General features: G+C 33.9%; 3 protein-coding genes across 8 annotated transcripts; 2 read left to right on the top strand and 1 right to left on the bottom strand.

Moving 5' to 3' along the window:
- Window positions 1–464: 464 nt before the first annotated feature.
- LOC7455968 (tRNase Z TRZ2, chloroplastic) lies at window positions 465–3,843 on the top strand. Its single transcript, XM_002321122.4, has 8 exons — window positions 465–1,039; window positions 1,629–1,791; window positions 1,883–1,953; window positions 2,259–2,354; window positions 2,433–2,546; window positions 2,816–2,884; window positions 3,011–3,085; window positions 3,588–3,843. Exons 1-8 carry the CDS (start codon window positions 617–619, stop codon window positions 3,675–3,677), a joined length of 1,101 nt encoding a protein of 366 aa, XP_002321158.1. The 5' UTR covers window positions 465–616; the 3' UTR covers window positions 3,678–3,843.
- A 4,188-nt stretch (window positions 3,844–8,031) lies between these two features.
- On the top strand, window positions 8,032–11,104 carry LOC7455681 (protein-tyrosine-phosphatase IBR5). 3 transcript variants are annotated; one of them, XM_002321242.4, is made up of 5 exons: window positions 8,032–8,484; window positions 8,889–8,988; window positions 9,826–9,883; window positions 10,096–10,202; window positions 10,473–11,104. In XM_002321242.4, exons 1-5 carry the CDS (start codon window positions 8,233–8,235, stop codon window positions 10,541–10,543), a joined length of 588 nt encoding a protein of 195 aa, XP_002321278.2. In that variant the 5' UTR covers window positions 8,032–8,232; the 3' UTR covers window positions 10,544–11,104. The 3 variants fall into 3 exon arrangements, with proteins under 3 accessions (XP_002321278.2, XP_024440046.1, XP_002321157.2); XM_024584278.2 differs by having other exon boundaries at window positions 8,035–8,484; window positions 10,562–11,104; XM_002321121.4 differs by having other exon boundaries at window positions 8,039–8,484; window positions 10,611–11,104.
- Window positions 11,105–11,716: 612 nt separating this feature from the next.
- On the bottom strand, window positions 11,717–16,722 carry LOC7468537 (uncharacterized). Of its 4 annotated transcripts, none has more exons than XM_052446741.1 (12): window positions 16,561–16,722; window positions 15,639–15,887; window positions 14,765–14,974; window positions 14,286–14,366; window positions 14,111–14,197; window positions 13,904–13,999; window positions 13,762–13,815; window positions 13,129–13,659; window positions 12,578–13,041; window positions 12,293–12,341; window positions 12,151–12,190; window positions 11,717–12,044 (listed from the first exon to the last, which is right to left on the bottom strand). In XM_052446741.1, the coding sequence occupies exons 1-12, from the start codon at window positions 16,615–16,617 to the stop codon at window positions 11,896–11,898; spliced, it is 2,067 nt and encodes a 688-aa protein (XP_052302701.1). In that variant the 5' UTR covers window positions 16,618–16,722; the 3' UTR covers window positions 11,717–11,895. The 4 variants fall into 4 exon arrangements, with proteins under 4 accessions (XP_052302701.1, XP_052302702.1, XP_024440044.2 ...); XM_052446742.1 differs by having other exon boundaries at window positions 13,216–13,659; XM_024584276.2 differs by having other exon boundaries at window positions 12,578–13,659.
- Between the last annotated feature and the right edge of the window lie 2,683 nt (window positions 16,723–19,405).

Raw genomic sequence — 19,405 nt, 5'->3', positions numbered from 1 at the left:
ACAAAATCCAAACCCTAATTTTATCCCAGAATTTTCATGAGGCTTGATTTTCCCGGATTTTTTTTGGGGGGGTAAAAAATTCGAATTTATTTATTTCTAAAGCTTGTTTTTCTTAACTTTTATGTGTTAATTTAGTATGCTCTAGGGAGCCAAAACTTGATAACAGTAGCACACAAACTTATATATCTTATTCTTGTTTATTTTTGTTTTTATTTTTATTTTATTTTTTTCTTTGTTTTAATTTTTTTTTTGATGTTTTAAAATTATTTTAATATATTGATGTTAAAAATAAATTTTAAAAAATAAAAATAAATATTATTTTAATATATTTTTAGATAAAAATAAAATAAAATAAAAACTGCCCTAAAAAAAACCAGATAGCTATCAGCACATTCCTTCACAAAAATATAAATAAAATGATAGACTACATAATTGTTTTTTTATAAAAATAAAAAGGGTATAGTGTGAAAACGCGCAACTTATCTCCATGAAGCGAGGACTGGTGTTAGAAATTCAACGACACAACCTCAGGAGGTGGTCTGAAGATTGAACTAACCACTCATCCAAAGCCTCTCTAAAACCCTTTCTTTCTTTATGCGGTCTTCTTGTCCTCAAAATGCAAATCTCTATCCCTTTATTCTCTTCACCTCCCAATCCTAAAATCCCATCACTTTTCCCTTTTCAGCACCTCCCCAGTATTTTCCATGGAAAAGGAAAACCTACAACATTAACAACCCGTAATTTTCATTTCCTCCCTCTCAAAATTAAAAACAAGCCCTTCATCGTCAAAGCCTCCAGCTTTTTATCAGAAATCGGGCGTGCTATTGAGGAAGAAGAAGACTACAGAAAGGCCCGTGCTGCTGTTATCCGTAAAGGAATTGACTTGGGAGGGTATGCAATTGAGGGTCTGTCCATTGGAGGCCAAGAGACTTGTATAATTATACCAGAGTTTAAGTGTGCTTTTGATATTGGGAGGTGCCCCACCAGAGCTATTCACCAGAATTTTGTCTTCATCACTCATGCCCATCTTGATCACATTGTTGGTTTTTTCTCTACTACTCGTGTTTTCGGCATCCCTTGTTTTTGTGAAGAAAGAAAAAAAAAACATGTTCTCTTCTTTCCCTAATTGGCTGAGGTTAACGCTTCTATTTTCTAAGACTTGTGGGTTATGCTTGGTCTTTGTCAGAATTGAATATGGATGTTCTGTAATATGGTGACATTAAGCTAACCACTAGAGCTTTTTTGGTTTATGGCTCTTATAATGCTATTGTTTAAGTTGTGTATATATACACACTATACATGGTGTTGTGTGGAGTTATGCGAGGATGTGCTGAAACCATGATCTGGCAAGTTTATTATTATTGATTAGAAACTGGATGTTAGGTTGGAGTGGAATCTGGAAGAAAGTTAAGCTGAATTCTTTTTTCAGTAATAACAACTGAACGAGATTTCTAGTTATTATCTAGATTGATAAACTATATAATTTTGCAAAAACCATAATGTTTTGACACTGAAACATGTGTAATGCTATGATTGTCATTGTTTACTGTTTTATTATATTTTAGACTCTCTGTTTCACTTTTGGCCTTGAATGTTGTCATGAGCTTATTTCACATTTACTGACACAGGGTGGGCTGCCAATGTATGTGGCTAGTCGTGGTTTGTACAGCTTAAAGCCTCCAACAATATTTGTTCCTCCGTGTATCAAAGACGATGTTGAGAAACTATTTGACATTCACAGGGCAATGGGGCAAGTAGAGCTTAATTTTGATTTGGTTGCATTGGATGTGGGTATGCCCCTTTAGCTTGCTAGATTTGTCTATGTATACAATCTGTTAGTGTTTATGCTGAACACAACTCACAAGTTCAAGTTCAAGTTCAGGTGAAACATATGAATTGCGGAATGATGTTGTGGTCCGACCATTCAGAACTCAACATGTTATACCCAGTCAGGTGCGTTTCATCATTTTGTTTCTTCTCTTCGTATTTTCCTCTTCAAAAAAGTCTAACAGCTACAAGAAAAGAAATATAATAATGACTCACGAGTGGTCAGACCACCGAAGATATACCAGTTTTTGTAGAGAATTATTTCAGGGAAGTAGCAGAAATCTTGATCTAAAAGACCATGTGTTCCGAGTCCAGTATAGTGCTTGGAAAACTGATGCTAGGTTTGAGGCTGGGATTCAGATTATTATTTGGATATGATGTTTGAAATCTTGAGACTGTTCATCTCTAAAGTGTATGAAATCACTATCCAGGGTTATGTCATCTATTCGGTGAGGAAAAAATTGAAGAAACAATACATTCATCTCAAAGGAAAACAAATAGAGAAATTGAAGAAGTCTGGTGTTGAGGTTTGCAATTTCTGCAACATAGTCTTGGTAGAAAATTTTAGTTACTGAATGCTCATTTTAGCTTGCATTTTTAATTAGATTACAGACATAATATTGTCCCCTGAGGTGGCCTTTACTGGAGATACCACAGCAGAGTACATGCTTGATCCGCGTAATGCAGATGCGTTGAGGGCAAAAGTTCTAATAACTGAGGTATAGATTAAAGTATCTCTTACCTTGTAGAATCATTTTCTGGTTAATCTTAATATGCAAGGTGCATGGTTTCTTATGAACATGGAATAGCCAACTTTATCCTCGGAAATATTTCTTTTCCAATGATCATTCTGAAATCATGGCATCTATTCAAGGAGTTGAAGCTATTACTGCTGTTTATGCTCTTCTTTGTTCTTGAACAATTTCAGAATCCAAATTAATTTTCGTTATCCAGAATCAGTTGAAGTCTTAAAGCTAATGTCTTTCAGGCAACTTTCCTGGATGAAGATTTTACCACTGAGCATGCACGACAGCGTGGTCATACCCATTTGTTTGAGGTATAAGAATGTTGATTCTCCCATCGTGATTTTACAGTTACCTTGGATCATCATTGGTCAATGACCGTACAAAATGTTTTCCATTCATTATTGCAATTCTGAGATAGGATTCTGTTAACACTGCAGATTATTGAAAATGCCAAATGGATCCGGAGTAAAGCAATCTTGTTGACTCATTTCTCCTCCCGCTACAGTATAGAGGTGATAATTGAAATGAACCAAGCCATATAATGGTTTTTTGTTACCTTTAACCCAGTAAACTAGTGGGACACTGTGCTGTGCGTATGACTAAGATAAATAGATAGATCAAAATGCAAGATGATGGGAATTGTGCTATCCTTGCACTTAGGATTGCAGGTCTCTTTTATGAGAAATCTTAGAGAAATTGGTTAAATTGATAATTTACAACTCAACTCGGGTTAGCTGCTCTGTATTTGGAAAATCTTCCATGCCCAAAAACATACCTGATTAATCAGATGGTCCTAATTTAACTGATGATGGATGTTCAGTTCCAGGTGCAAAGATTACTTGAATCACCCCCAAAACTACCCACCTTCTGAAAGAATGTTACAAATAGGGACACTTGTTTTTTCATCATTTTCCTTTCCTGTGCCTTTTCCTCTGAATTATCGTATCAGATGCATGGAGGAACCTTGGTTCATCAGCAACTGAATCTATTCTAAATGGATTCTGCTAATTTCAGGACATACGTGAAGCTGTGTCGAAGTTGCAATCCAGGGTGTCAGCAAAAGTAGTTCCTCTGACAGAAGGTTTCAAATCAATGTACTCATAGTGGAGATGAAATTGTAGAAAAATTTACTAGTCTTTGTAATTTATTTGTTAAATAGTGATTTCTTTTTTATCAGGAACTTGAAATGTGACCTTATAATGGTTCAGAGAGAACTAATCTGTACTTATCCAGTCATTGGAACCAATTAAATTGCTGGTTATGAGTGCAACATCGAGCGTCTTGAAATCTGTGCGCCTGAGGGCTAGATAACCAACGGTAAGAAATGTATTAAAATTTATATCAAAACTATTTAAAAATAAATAAATTTTCCTAGATTATACCACCCTGTGCTAAACAGGGTATGAACAAAACCACCCCCAGTGTAAGTGTATTAAAGATGATGCCCGCCATTTCATTTCATCGACTCCATATCCAGAAACTGCAAATGATGCAGATTTAGTTGACACTTGGAGAAACGTACCCTACATGTCAGCTGTTCAGATGCCAAATCAAGAGCACAGAACCAATCAATCTGTTTTATAACACACAGGTGAAAAGTAGAGATGCATTGGCTCACAACAAAGGCATAAAATTGTTTTTGAAGATGGGATCTGGTTTATCGAGGTTAAGAGTGCAATTCCCTGAAACATCCACAGAAAACCTTATGTTGTGATTGAAAAACCTCTTACCTATAAAATTAATGAGCCAAATGGTTTTGTTGTTGCTGTGAAAGCAGAGTATGTTATGGATATGGCCAGCCAAACATGCAAATCTCATATATGAATCCAAAAATTTAAATTATTATAAAGTTTTAAAATATAATTTATATTATATATACCGCCTTCAAGTTAAAAATTTTGGGCTTAAAACTTGTACAGACCCACACTACTTTGTGCTATTATTTAGATTTTAATTAGAAGAGAGAATGACTGTGGTGAAATTTAAATTCGTAACCATTTAGTTATTAAGAGTTTAATATTATATCAAAGAACCATATCAACCTAAAAACCTAAATTGTTAAGTAAAACTCTAGAATATAATTTATATTATTCGCTAATATACATATACTTTTTTTCTCTTAAGTTTTCGTAGATCATTCAATTTAAAATCACATGGGAACAGACACACACGACTAATTTATTATTTGGTTTTTCAAAAGTCTAGATATTATTCAGTGTTTGAGAGTGTTGTAACGGCTTTTTTAAAGTGTTTTTCGCTTGGAAATGTATTAAAATAATGTTTTTATTTTATTTTTAAAAAATTATTTTTGGTATCAGCATATTAAAATAATCTAAAAACACAAAAATAAAAAAATAAAAAATAAAATTTAATTTTTTTAAAAAATATTTTTAAAATACAAAATAAACAGTTCTATAAATCAACACTCTTATGGTAGAGGTGTTTCAGTGGGTAGTCATTAAATGAGCAAGCAGGCCATATAAAATACTTACATGGTGTAGCTAAAATTGCAAAAATGGCTTCACGTTTTAGTTATTTATGTATAATGATCCCTTTTGTTATCTAGAAGGAGGGTAAAATGAATTTCTTGGTTAGAAATAGTTGGATTGAGGTGTTTAAGATGACTCTAAAGATGTTTTCATTTAAAAATAGCTAAAAATATAGTCTTAGAAATAAAATTTTCTAATCATAAAAAATGTTAAAAAATAAAAAAGAGAGAGACACATGTTACCCTTTGTTTTTCACTTAATGAGGTGTTTAGAAGTGTAGTTGTGTTTGCTTTTCAAAGTGTTTTTTACTTGGAAATACATGAAAATAATATATTTTTTAAAAATGAATTTGACATAAGCACATCAAAATGATCTGAAAATACCAAAAATATTAATTAAAAAAAAATAAATTTTAAATTTTTAAAAAAATACTTTTAAAATGTAAAAACAAACATGATTTAAATGAAATCGGGCTTAGCGTCGGAGCTTAGGCATTCAAAGACTTGCAAGCATAGACCCATCACCCATGCTGGCCCGCATCCTCACCCATATTTTTTAGGCATATTAACTAGTATGTTGAGCTACATTGCAGTTATCTATAGTTTGAAGAGCATTTCAATTTTTTTTTTTTTTTATGTAAATCATGGTTTCAAATATGTTTAAGCACTTTTTGAGGAAGACTTGTTTGGGAGTATGGTTGCGGTTGCTTTTCAAAGTGTTTTTCATGCTGAAATGCATCAAAATGATGTTTTTTTATTTTTTTAAAATTATTTTTGAGATCAACATATCAAAACAATCCAAAATATATAAAAATATTAAATTATTTTAAAAAAAAATTGAATTTTTTTTAAAACATGGGTTGCCCGTGTTTCCAAACATTGATTTAACTGTTTTCCTTTTACTTTTTTTCCTATCTCAATTCTCAACCAAACAGTCCCTAAGCTCGAAAAGGTAACGTGATTGGAACTCGAATCCAATTGCGTAACGGCTTTGGTTAGTAAATATTTGATGATGATGATGATGCTGCTGTTGTAGGCCCACCGCTTGCTTGACCAGTCCACAATGGAAAAAAGACATAAAATGGAAAGGTCACGTGAGAGCCCATGTGATTGTAAAGTAAGAAGAGATTGGACTGGACTCCTGTAGTGTTGTTCATCACAAAGGCATCCTCAAAAGCCCTCAATCATTCTTATCCCAAATCCTATTTATTTTCAATAACATTCTTCTTCTTCTTTCCCTTTCATTGTTTTTAATATAGCATATTAAAATTATTTAGAAATATCTAACAAAATATTAAATTATAGTCTCAATGCATTTTTTAAAAATACTTTTAAATGCAATACAAATTCTTTATCAAACAAACAACTTGTACATGAAATGAAATTAAATCCTATTTCCAAACTATTTTCAAAACACATCTAACATGAAACTATAATAAATCTTCTTAGGCCCTGTTTGTTTTTGTATTTCAAAAGTGTTTTTGAAAAAAATTAAAATTTTTTTATTTTTTATTTGCTTCAAATTAATATATTTTTGGTATTTTTAGATCATTTTGATGCGCTGATATCAAAAATAATTTTTAAAAAATAAAGAAACATTTTTTTGATACATTTCTAAGTGAAAAACACTTTAAAAAACAACCGTAATCATATTCTCAAGCAGACCCTTAATCACTAGGATTACCTTTAATGAGGCCGCTGTAAAAAACATCACACAAAAATTCAACTTTTCATGATTTGTTGTGGAATTTGGTCAAGATATGTGTGAACTAGGCTGAGATTGTGTCTAATAGTTCCTGAAAAAAAAAAAGTAAGTTATTCGTACGATGAACTTTCTCATTCTAAGAGTATTTGACAGTGTGATTGCGGTTGCTTTTCAAATAACTTTTCATACCGAAATGCATGCCAATAATGTTTTTTTATTTTTTAAAAATCATTTTTGACATCAGCACATCAAAACGATCTAAAACATACAAAACATATTAAATTTTAGCAAAAAACAAAATTGAATTTTTTGAGAACGCGGTTTGCACCGCGTTCCCAAACGTATCTATTACTTATATGTGTGGGAGAAAATAACATACAAAAAAGAAAAACAAGAGAACATAGCGTAATGTGTGGAGAATCCATGTCCCAAAAATCCCTCTAGCCTGCATATAAGGCTAGATGTATCTATATACATAGCAGCTTGAACTTTTCTTTATAGAGAAGGAATTATGTCACTAGCTAACTAGGGTAGCTCATCGATTGGTGTGATGTTGTGCCATGGTTTTGTAACTAACACGTGATTAGAAAAGAAATTGACGTGTCACGACTATTTGACCGAGTACATTTATTTTTATTGATGTTTATATAAGTTAGTGGGTGTAGTAGAATTATAGTTATTGGTGATAAAAAAATAGTGTCTTTCCTTGAAAAAAATTGTGTGTGCTGCAAATTAAAATTATTAGTACCGAGAAAATAAACAGGAGAGGAAAATAATGAAAGAGAGAAATAATAAAGAGGTAGAAAAATAAAATTATATTGGTTACCGGCCAAGCCAGAGAGATCAGATATGATCACCTAGATCTAATAACTAGTAGGCGTAATCATCCAAACCTAGAAAAATATCGGTGTCTGGTCGCCTGGGCTAGGCCCATAGAGATTAGGAGGACTGTTTAGGCCTCGACCCAAACAATTCAAAGTTTTTTTAATTTTTTTCTAAATCAAACATATATATATATATATATATATTAAAAATATTTAATCTTTCATATTAAACAAAATCCAAAAGCATACCTCAGTGAAGAAGCTGATTTTTTTCAAAAACCAATGACAGAACTCTCAAGACCTCCAAATTTAATGAATATTCTCCTTAACATATAGTCGTACTCGCTCTGGCTTCGTTGCATTACTGATGACACCCCTGCCTGTCCCTAGCAAGAAAGTAACCAGAAAAAAAACAGTGTAAATACTCTCTCGTATAAATACTCTCTCATTTTCCAATTTAAAACAAATAGTTAACTCTCTCGCGCACACACGCAACGCAGTCTCATTCTCAATCACGCCCGCCCAGACCCGTACCAAAAACTCTTCTATCGGTTCCATTAAATAAACACCTATCATCATCATCATAATCATCAATCCCATCTCTTTTGGCGATTTAATAAATAATATTACTTATTGGATTGGATGATGATGATGAGGAAGAGGGAGAGAGAAAACCCGTGCGGGGTATGCGGTCACTACCACAAGTACGAAGAGGGTGAGGTTTGCGGGATTTGCGGCCACCGTATGCCTGAATCCACCGCCGATAAGTCTCCCTCTGTTCACCTCAGCGCCTTTCCTTCTCAGATCCTCCCCGACTTCCTTTTCTTAGGCAGCTACGACAACGCCTCTCGATCCGAGCTCCTCAAAACCCAAGGAATTACTCGTGTGCTCAATGTAATTAATATATTTTTTTTGCGTTGAATACTGGGAACCAATTGATAGGTTTTTTGTTTTTGTAGAAAAATGGCTCAGTTATCTTACGTTGGTTTTAAATTCTTATGGTTTAGGGTTTGATTGGGATTTTTTAGTGTTCGTTTCTCATAAAAGCATCGAAGGTTGAATAATATAACTTCTTAGAAAGTAGTTAGTATGAGATTTAAGAAAAAAAAAGTATAGCTTTAATGGAAATTAAACTGATTGAGTTCTTTGTAGGGTTACAGTATCTTTTATTTCGTTGGTTTCAATTAATTGACACTTTAATTTCATGGCTGCCTGTTATTTATGTCACCAGCAACAGCTTAGTAGAGACCAAGAATAATAAGAGATCTGATGTATTCTTATGTTTTGTCTATTTGCAGACAGTTCCTGCGTGTCAAAATCTCTACAAGAATTCATTCACCTATCACTGCCTCCAAGATGACAAGATCTTACAATTTGACGATGCCATACAGTTTTTAGGTGAGTCAGATTTTATGAATTATCAATTGGCAGGCGTTACTTTCACTGCTCATCAAGTTCTTGACAGTCTTTATGTGAGTTAGATTTGATGAATTATCAATAGGTATGTGTTACTTTCACTGTTTCATCAAGTTTTTGACTTGACCACACAAGAACTGGAAACTGCTCTTTTTTCGTTGTGCTGTTGAGAAGTTGCACTGTTGAATGCATTAAAAGGCTTATGCCACGTGCATCTGCTGTTACTTCTGTTTACATATGGTTGTGAAATTATTTAGAGCTCGTATCAATCCCCTGCTTTCCTCCATTTCGACCTTGCATAAGCATCTGTGTTTCTAAATGCTAAATCAAGTTTTCTTTGATTTCTTAACTTAGATGATCAATTATGTCACTAGTTCAATTTATGGTTCTGATCATGGTAGGGTTTGTTCAGGATGCACCTTTTTTATGAGGGCCAATGTCTATTGTTCTCTCACCTCTGAGAATAATGAGGGGGGAAAGATCTTGGTTGGTGATGTTGTATGGGTACTTGATTAGAGGAAGGGAATCTTCCGTGTTGTATTCCAATAAGATGAACTGTAACCATGACGCATTGACAAAATTGTAGCCCTGAAGCCTGAAATCATGTTTCTTCTGATTGGAGAATTCACTTATGGAAGTATTTATTTTTTTGAATAATTGGCTCGTGGTCAACCATTAAGTGATAATCAATCAATAGGTTGGTTGTTAGATTTGTAAATTGCAATTTGGGCAGAATTGATCAGGATTTGTTACATACTGCAATCCTTTATATTTCCATCGCGGATAGAGTGTAAAGTAATGCATGCTTGTTTTTTGCAGAGCAATGTGAGAGGGACAAGGCTCGCGTTCTTGTCCATTGCATGTCAGGAAAAAATAGGTTAAGTGTTTCTGCTAATTATGTTGGTTATCTTTATTCTCTCTCTTGTTTTTTTGGGAATAGTGTAACCTATGTGTCTATTGGGACTTCACTCTGTGCTATTTCATATCACATCTTGGGGCCATTGTTAGTTCTTGGCATGTGTTTTGGGGTTCAGCAATGTATTTTATTGGCTTGTTTATGGAAATTATATAACCTTGTTCTTCTGACAGGTCTCCAGCTATTGTAATGGCTTACTTGATGAAGTCCAGAGGATGGAGACTTGCTCAATGTTACCAGTGGGTGAAAGAGCGGAGACCATCCGTTGATCTAACTCAAGGTATGTTCACCTCGATGCTGATTTGCTTATAGGGCAAACAATTACTTTTGTGGTCAGTATTATACAGTTCAATTATGATTCTGCATTTTTATGTGTTAAAGCAATCAAGAATCCTGCTACTGAGTTTAGAACTGCAGTATTTTTTCAAGTCTACAGAAAGTGCTACCACATGCTATGTAAATTTTGACTTTTACCGGGTCTCGTTCCCCTTTTTCCTGGTAAAAGATCATCATATGAAAGTTGATTGATGAGCTCAAATAATTTTCTCAGGCAGCGCACAAATTTTTTCTGGTCTTGAGACCTTGATGTATTGGACCAATTGGCCTATGCATTTTATCTGAGATCCTTTTGTTTCCCAGGAGAGAAGTTACCCCATGCCTGACTATCACTTTTGTTTGTGGGTTTTAGCCGTGCACCAGCAGTTGCATGAGTATGAACAGAAGCTTTTCGGGTCAAATGATAATAGCAACCCTGCCCTGCCAGTCTTCCTTCCTGTAGGTGCGCCATCTTTTAGCTTTGGCTTCCCAAAGGCTAATGATCCAGTTCCTGTCCAAGCATTCATTGGTGTTGGTGCTCCCTCTATTTTCACACGTCCTCTAGAAGTTCCTCCACAAGAGTTCCAGTTTGGAGCTGGTCATCCCCAGAACATATCAGAAAGCTCCCTTGGCACCAATTTGCCGAACCCGAATGGTGGGGATGTTTCAATGGATTCATGAATTTCAATGCCCTCCCTGATGAATGAGCCTGCAAGTTTAGCAATGACTAGAAGCTAAATGATCATTAAGTGAGCTTGCAATAGTGCAAGTTACAAAAGTTCAAACTGAAAACTATACTTTTGGTTTGGATTTGGCGTGTGCCTTGGTTTATTCACAGTTTATACAAGAGTGTTAATTCCAAGAGTAGAGTTTTTGTCATCTACACAAAAGGTGTATGGGTGCTAAAATTGTGTTATCTCTGCGGCTTCTTGCAGCGTTTTTTCCACTGCCGAAGAAAGGAGTAACCTTCCCTTGATCAACTTCTAGTGATGGGAATTTATCACTGGTGAATAGCTCATCCATTGCATTTGCCATTTAGTGGTGAGGATGAGCGCGTGCCGGTGTGTGTATTCTGAACATTGAAGAAATAAATCTTCTTTAATATTCAATAGAGTATCATCTAAAAGTAAAAGAACAAAAATGATATAACTATATTTTTTAATTTTCAATTACTATTAATGAAAAGGATCACAAAATATGAATTTTACTCTAATTTAATTTAGCTTAGTTCGTTTCGTTTGATATTAATCAAAACGTGAATTCTTGATTCAGTCAACACTTGACCAACAGTTTGAAAGGATATAAAAAAATCTCTTTAATTTTAATTAGAAAAAAAAAAGAACATAGCTTTGTTATCTAATGGAAAAAAAAAAAAACACTGTAAACTTGGAGATTTCCAAGTGAGATCTCAAAAAATTCTAAATGATGATGAAAGAAGACAATTTGGTGAAAGATCGATAAAATCGTTCCAGCATTAAGTTCTGGCCTCGGTAACTTCCATAGGAGCTTTATTCACAAATTATGTCACTTGGAGATCCAGAGTACAATCCTGGAGGTAATTTTGATACACACAACACAGAAATTTATACAGGGTATCCCCAACAATCTGGGTTTATTCAGTATCATTCTTTTTGCACGGATCCACACTTATTTGACTTCTAGGCCATGCATGCTTCAAGGGTTGACTTGGCAAGCCACAACAAGCCTGGATCATTCCGCTTCAGCACCAAGTAAGTATCAGCCTTCCCAGTTTCATCATAACTAACTTCCTCACTGAATCCAACCACATGAACAATTTCCACCGCAGCTGTAAATCATGAGAAGCAGACAAGCAAACAAATAAATGTCAGCGAAGATGACTCTCTCCAGCGTTATCTATCCATCCATGTGCACATTGTAAGAAAGAAACAAACCTTGGTGACTGGCAACATTTTTCTGGATTATGGGATTAGCCTAAAATGTACAGCAAATAGTGATCAAGAGATTAGACAAAGGAACCAAAGCAAAATTCAAAAAAATTATTGGGAAAGACATTTTGAGTAACAGTGAACGAACCTTTCTGAGTCTTTTGAATTTTGACTGATCTGGGTGTTCGATCACATTCCTGCCAGAAGTTAAAACTGATTTCAGCCTTTATTACGACATAAAGATAAAACAATAATCATGATGGAAATGGAAAATCAGAGAATCAAAAGTGTTCTATGATCATGCAAGTTGACTCATACCTATAATACTGTGCAGGTATGTAACAAATCAGGATAAAGTGTGATGCAATATACCTACGGTCCTAACTGTACTAAAGAGAACAACCAAATCAATTCTCCAGTCAGACAAGCATACCTAATTATCTTAAAAAGAGTTTGCAAAGCTGCCGCTGCTTCTGTGGAGTTCAATTCAGCTCTCAGTGTCTCAGTAGCCTTCTGAAGGCGGCTGCAGACAACACTAACAGGATCTTGGATTCTCCGTAGTTCTTCATCATCTGGATCTGGTTCATCAATTTGCATCCTAGATACTTCATCTGACGCTGCTAAATCATCATCAGGATCGGGCTCAGCCTGAACAACCTGATTTGTTTCAGATTCATCAGGATCAGGTTCTTTATAAGCTTTTTTTAGATGGAGATGGTCTTCAATGTTTTCAGTTACTAGACAATCATCAGGATCAGGTTCGTCAAAGGTTTTGTCAGCGCGAATCCCACCATTCAGGGTGTCCATCACCTCATGGTGATTGCCTTGAGAATCATCAGGATCAGGTTCGTCAATGGTTTTGGCAGGGCAAATCCCAATATTCAGGATGTCCATCGCCTCATGGTGATTGCCTTGAGAATCATCAGGATCAGGTTCATCAATGGTTTTGGCAGGGCAAATCCCACCATTCACGATGTCCATCACCTCATGGTGATTACCTTGAGAATCATCAGGATCAGGTTCATCAATGGTTTTGTCAGGGCGAATCCCACCATTCAGGATGTCCATCACCTCATGGTGATTACCTTGAGAATCATCAGGATCAGGTTCATTCTTGTTTTGATTAAAAGGATGTTCATCAGGATCAGGTTGATGGTGAGGTTTCCATTGAGATTTATGTTGATTTTCAATATCTACCTTTCCTTTTTCTACCTGACCCTTGGCACCAGGTTCTTTATGCATGTTAAAAATTGAATCATCCGGGTCGGGTTCTTCATGTACTTCAGAGGCTCCCAAACTGTTGGAAGAGGCATCTGCTAAACGGTGATAAGCAGCAGCCACAGAAGATGCGCGGGCACTAGCCAGTTGATTAGACACGTTTCCCCCGAGCTTCACAGAAGAGCTTCTACTGTCTGAAACATAGAAGTCTTCGCTGTCCTGGTCTTGATGATTGACTCCGCTCAAGGTATGCCCCCTTGATTTAGTCCAATCTAAACTAGCAGCTTCTTGGTTCAGCTGGCCAAAAACACACACCAATTTTAGAAAACAATATTTCTGTTGAACTTAACCATTCGTCATGCAACAATCATAAACAAGTGTATGGATACGCATTTGTACCTGTTTATCCAAAGCATAAAAGTTCGCATCGTGTTCTGAGTACAGCATGTGAGCCTGAGATGAAAATAAGAACAAAAAAGATTAACTCAATAACAATAATCTCAAAACTTGAGGAAAAAACAAATTTGATTATAAAGCTTACAAGTTCATGCAGAAGAGTTTTCTTGATGCTTTCATATTTCCTGAAACCCTTGAGGTCATCAGTTCGAAGACGGAGAGATATCTCCTCTCCATGATTCTGCAATGCCAAAACAGGAGTCAACAAGGAAAGAACAAACCAAAATGACAAAAGAAAGTAAAACAGTGACACCAGTAAATGTATTTTCATACGCTTTGAGGAGGACTTTACCTTATTGAAACCAAGAATGCATTTGGGACTCACACCAACATAACCAACTGGGGCCATCTCAGTCATAATTCCTATGCGCCAACGATGCTTTTGAAAATGATCATTCAAAAGTTAATTGTTAGGAATGTTGAGTTAAGTAATGGTGTTTAATTTGAAAAGATGCATCCAACAGTACCTTGTTCATTATAGCAACAATTCCAGGATCCGCAGCAAGCATATGCATCCTTTTCAAAGCCTCTGGAGCGGGGGGGTTCAGCTGAAGACAAGCAAAAACAAGGGAAATCAATGATAGTTTATTTTTCCATAATACCAAGTCTTGGAATACCGATAGATTCAGAATGTAATGTTCTGAGCATTCCATATATGCTATTCTAGTGTACAAGTTCAAACACCTAACAGCTAGAATCAATAACAAGTCTTTGCTGTTAGAGAAATTCACAGTGAATCTCTAAGAAAGTACTGGATCATATTTTAATCATGATACTTTCATCTAAAATACATAACATAGGATATTATGATGCCAAAATTCAGTATAAGTGACACAATTCATTCCTCCTTTGCCTATATTTTATCTATGATATATAATGCATAATTGGAAATCTAATAATTTCTTTAAATTTAAATGCAAAAAGTAACTGGCACATTCAAATGCACCTCAACTCCAGGAATTTGAAGTGTGCGAAAATCACAAAAGATATAAGGTCCTTGTGGGAGTTTAAGCAAACCACGAGGTCTATCTGACATTCGCTGCCTCATTCTCTTTTCCTCTTCATCAAATCCGGCGATCCTCAGGTCAACCTTGGCATTTTGTAGAACTTTATCAACTTCATCTTCAGACACTCCCAACATTCTGATAAACTTTCCCTGAAATAAAAGAAATATGCATCGACGAAATTAGAAGACTTCATAAAATAGTTTTGGCATATGCTTAGAAAGTAATCATTAATTAAGAAAATATGTGAAAAAGTCAGTACTAAATATTCACTATAAAGCTTTATTTGCCACCTTATACTTAATTTGCTACATTGCTTGCGACCTTTTTAACAAAAGAAATTGTAAAACAAACAGAATGATGATCAGGTCAGTCCTAGATAAAAATACATTAAGCAAACAAAAAATTTGTTCAGATAACAAGGCCGATTAGCATGTTCCACCACACAAATGTGGCAAAACCAACCAGGAAAACAGCAGTAAAGTGATAACAACCATAAACTACAAGAATATCATATATCATACATGTATTCTACAAACACCCATTTATTTAAAGACCTATGATTGAAAAGCTAAGCTATATAAGATCAGATTACAAGTAAAATCCATTAAAGCATCAGATTTATAAACTACATTCAGACTGTTTCTTTCACATCCAAACATGTTTAAAGTTCAGTAAAATCACACTTACAAAATAGCGTGTGTATGGAAAATTAGTCATATTTGTTATCACAATGCGCCCCCCTCCCCTCCCCCCCCCCCCCAAAAAAAAAAAAAAAAGAAAAAAGAGAGAGAGAGAGAGAGTAGAAAATGATACCTCCATAATGGAAGCTTCTTGCAAGCTTAGCTGTGAGTGTTCATCTGAGAAAGGAAACAGCAGCTTTGAGCTTTTGTTAGAAAATCGCGGAACAATAAGTCTCATGGTATCTGCCTTGATATCTGTCAACTTCTGGAGTTCATCCCCTAGATCCTTGACAGAAGCATCGGTGTTCATTCCCACAATAAATTTGTTCCCCCTCCATATAACTGTTACTTTAAACATAATCTCGGCCATTCTAGTGTTGTGCTGCAGAAAGAAAATTTTATGTAAGACAGCATCTTCTTAACCATGCATTGCCAACAAATTTTCACGTACAGTGACATACTTGTTTACGAGTTGCGAACATCCATAAGTGACATTAATTCTTAACCAAGAGTTCATTAAAAACCTCAACCAGACCTAAACTAAGTTCAGTAACCATCTAAAAAAGAAGATAACATGTTGCAGAATTCATAACATAACTGCTTCGACAGAAACAGAAACATAAACATATTCGAACCTAGTGATTATCAAATGGTCAATAATCAAATACGTGTATAAGAAATAACATAAACAAAATCAGGAACTAATATCTGAGATTTTGGATTTTCTGTAAGAAACCAACAAAGACACAAAAACACAGAAAGCTCTGCCTAAAAAAATCAGAGAAGCCCACATCAAAATCTCCAACTTCAAAACAATTAAGACTGCTCCACAAGATCTAATTACTAAAAGATTAACACAGAAAAAAAAAGAAGCTACAAACTTCAAATAAAATTTAACCAGGGCTGGCGTGCAAGAAAGTTGAAGAGCGGTCAAAATGACTTCAACATCATTTCCAAAGTTGATAAAACCTTGGTGATTCTTGAAGAAAATGAGACAATTAGCAGGTATTGAACAAAACCCAGATTGAGAATTTAGTAAAAGATTCAATCTTTACCTCTTGGTGTGTGTTGTTAGGTGGTGGGTTTTCTCTTTCAGGGTTGTAAACGTTCATAGCCAGATAAAATCAAAAAACAAAAACAACATATATATAGGATGTGGCGTAGGATATGAGACGGCGCACTTTACGCGTTCACAAGCGAGGATCCTGTTAAAGTAAGCGTCCTGTTATCATTTATTTTTACTTTCTTGCGTATGTGCTGTCGCATGGTATGGGTGGAGAAAAATCCAGAACTATGGTTTGTTTGAAAACCGAACAATTTGGACCCTCTTTTTTTAGTATTACAGTAATTTTTAATTAAAAATATATTAAAATAATATTTTTTAATTTTTTTTTAACATTACCCTATCATAATTATTAAAAAATAATTAGAAAAATATTAATTTAATACCTTTTCATATTAAAAACAATTTAAAAAACATTTTAAAAAATAGAAGCAAACACAATGCTAAATAAACACTTATTCTTTATTATTATTCTTTTTTAAAAACATTTAGGTAAATACTAGATTTTACCTCATGATTCCACGAGGAAATTTTAAAATTTATTTATTTATTTAATTATATAATAATTAAAATAAATATTTGCAAGGGTTTGAAAGATTTAAAAATTATGCAGAAAAACATGTACTTCCTAAATTGAAGTACTTATTCTTTATTTATTTATTTTTTAAATAATTTTTTATTGAAAAGTCATTTCTTAATAAAACATCAAGGTAATTAAAATAAATATTTATAATAATTTAAATTAAAGAGTGAAAATTTTATTTTTGGAGGCAAAACTCTCATTTTTTAATTAATTAATTTTTTTACAAAAACATTTTTTTATTAGTAGCATGTTTTTTAAATAAAAACTTAACATAATATAAAAGGTAAGTTTTGTTTTTTTTGAAAAAAGGCCTATCTTTGTAATTTTATATAGTTGTACAAAAATCAAAGAATAATCAATTCATGAAAATCATATAAAAATAACAATAAGAAATAAATATTTTATTTTTATTGAGTAGTATAGTTTTATTTCAAACTAGGCTCATATATAATTGTTGAAACGTTATTGTAAATGTATCTATGAAAATCTCTAATCTTATTTAAAAAGCATGTTATAATTGAGAGATTTTTTTAAATAGCATTGTAATTATTAATTTAAATAAAGATTTATTTTAAATTATATACAAAAATATTTTCTGGGCCTATGAGGCTAGTGACGTGAGGAAAGTTCAAACATGTGTGGGTCTGAAGCATTGGGTGCTTGACATTTTTTTTTTGGTGAATTGAGTGGACGACCGTCATTGCAACCAAAGTTTTAAGACCCGGCCTGGTGGCCGGTCCGGTCCGAGGCCCGGGTTCCTGGTTTTGACCGGATCAATTTTTTTTTAAATCAAAATGACGTCGTTTTAGTGAAAAAAAATAAAAAAAACAAAAGTCAACTGGTTTGCAACCGGGTCTTGACTGGGTTTTGCCGGGTCAACCCGCCAGGTCAGCCGGGTCACATTGAGTTTTTCCTTCCCTCGTTTTTTTCTTCAACCTGGCCTAGTTCCAATCCCGGGTCCCGGATCGACCCGCTGGGTCAAGCCGGATTTCAAAACTATGATTGCAACAATTTGTCGAACACCTATAATGGTTGAAAAACTATAGCAAGTTTTTTCTTACCTCATAACTCATTTTTTAACATTTTTAATTAAAAAAACACCCCTTGCATTGTAAGAATCTAAATTATCCAATTTACAATCTCAAAAAAACGCTTTTTTTTTTTATCACACTAAAAATCAAAAATAAAAAAGAATCCAAAAAATCTTTACAGCCCAACCTATTTTTTCTGGCATTTGTAAGAGGCAAAACTACCACAATTGGATTTTCATCATCAAGACAATCCATTGATACCATGCTTAATTTTTTTTATGGTTGGAATATAGCGGGTCGAATTCTTTCTATATCCTCTTTATTTTCTGACAACTCTTTCTCATCTCTAAAACCTAAATACCGAAACATGATTAAAATAAAAGTTTGAGAATTGAAAGGTAAAACATAAAACTATAGGGACCAAATATGAAAAAATAAAAAACTTCAAGGACCAAGTTGTATTTTCACACATCCTAAGAAAAATGTAAAAATCACATTATTCCCCTACATTGACGTCCAAAATGCGCTTGAAAGTGGGGAACATGAAATCTCCTTTCTTTTTTCTATAGTACAAAAATTTTTGGAATCAATTTTTTTTTTCAAGTCATATTCACTTCCTAAGAATGCACATGATTTTTTTTTAGGATCTACTCCACTATTAAAGTAATAATGTACGTCTATCTATATTAGGAAATCAAGAAAAAAAAGCCAGTGATAGGTGGTCATGTATACAAAATTTATAATATAAAATGTATATTTATTAAACCTGGTTCGGGGAATGACTCGGCCAAAGAGACAGGTTCCAGGTCACACTGATTGACCCAAATTAACCCGAAAAGATAGAAAAAAAATTATGTTTGGGGTTTTAATATCCTACATGAAAAAGTTTTTACACAATGTATGAGACATGAAATGTAGTATAGTTATACTATATTAGAAAGCTAAGAAATAATTTATATGAATGTAGGCTATAAAAAAAAATATAAAGTATAGTATAGTTATTCTACATCAAAAAATTAAGAAATAATTCATGTGGATATAGACTATATATAATTATCTCATATCAAAAATTTAAGAAACAATCCATGTGTATGTAGGCCATAAAAAAATATATTTGAGGCTGAGTATTCATAAAATAATTTTAATTTTTTAAAGTTCAAGATTTGAAAAATTAATAAAAAATTAATTTGGGATTTGGGATCCAGAAAAAAATTGAAAATTCC

Source organism: Populus trichocarpa, chromosome 14, assembly GCF_000002775.5.
Source record: "Populus trichocarpa isolate Nisqually-1 chromosome 14, P.trichocarpa_v4.1, whole genome shotgun sequence".
Lineage (NCBI taxonomy): Eukaryota > Viridiplantae > Streptophyta > Magnoliopsida > Malpighiales > Salicaceae > Populus > Populus trichocarpa.
The sequence above is the reverse complement of the archived record's forward strand: the minus strand, read 5'-3'. Positions and strand labels throughout refer to the sequence as shown.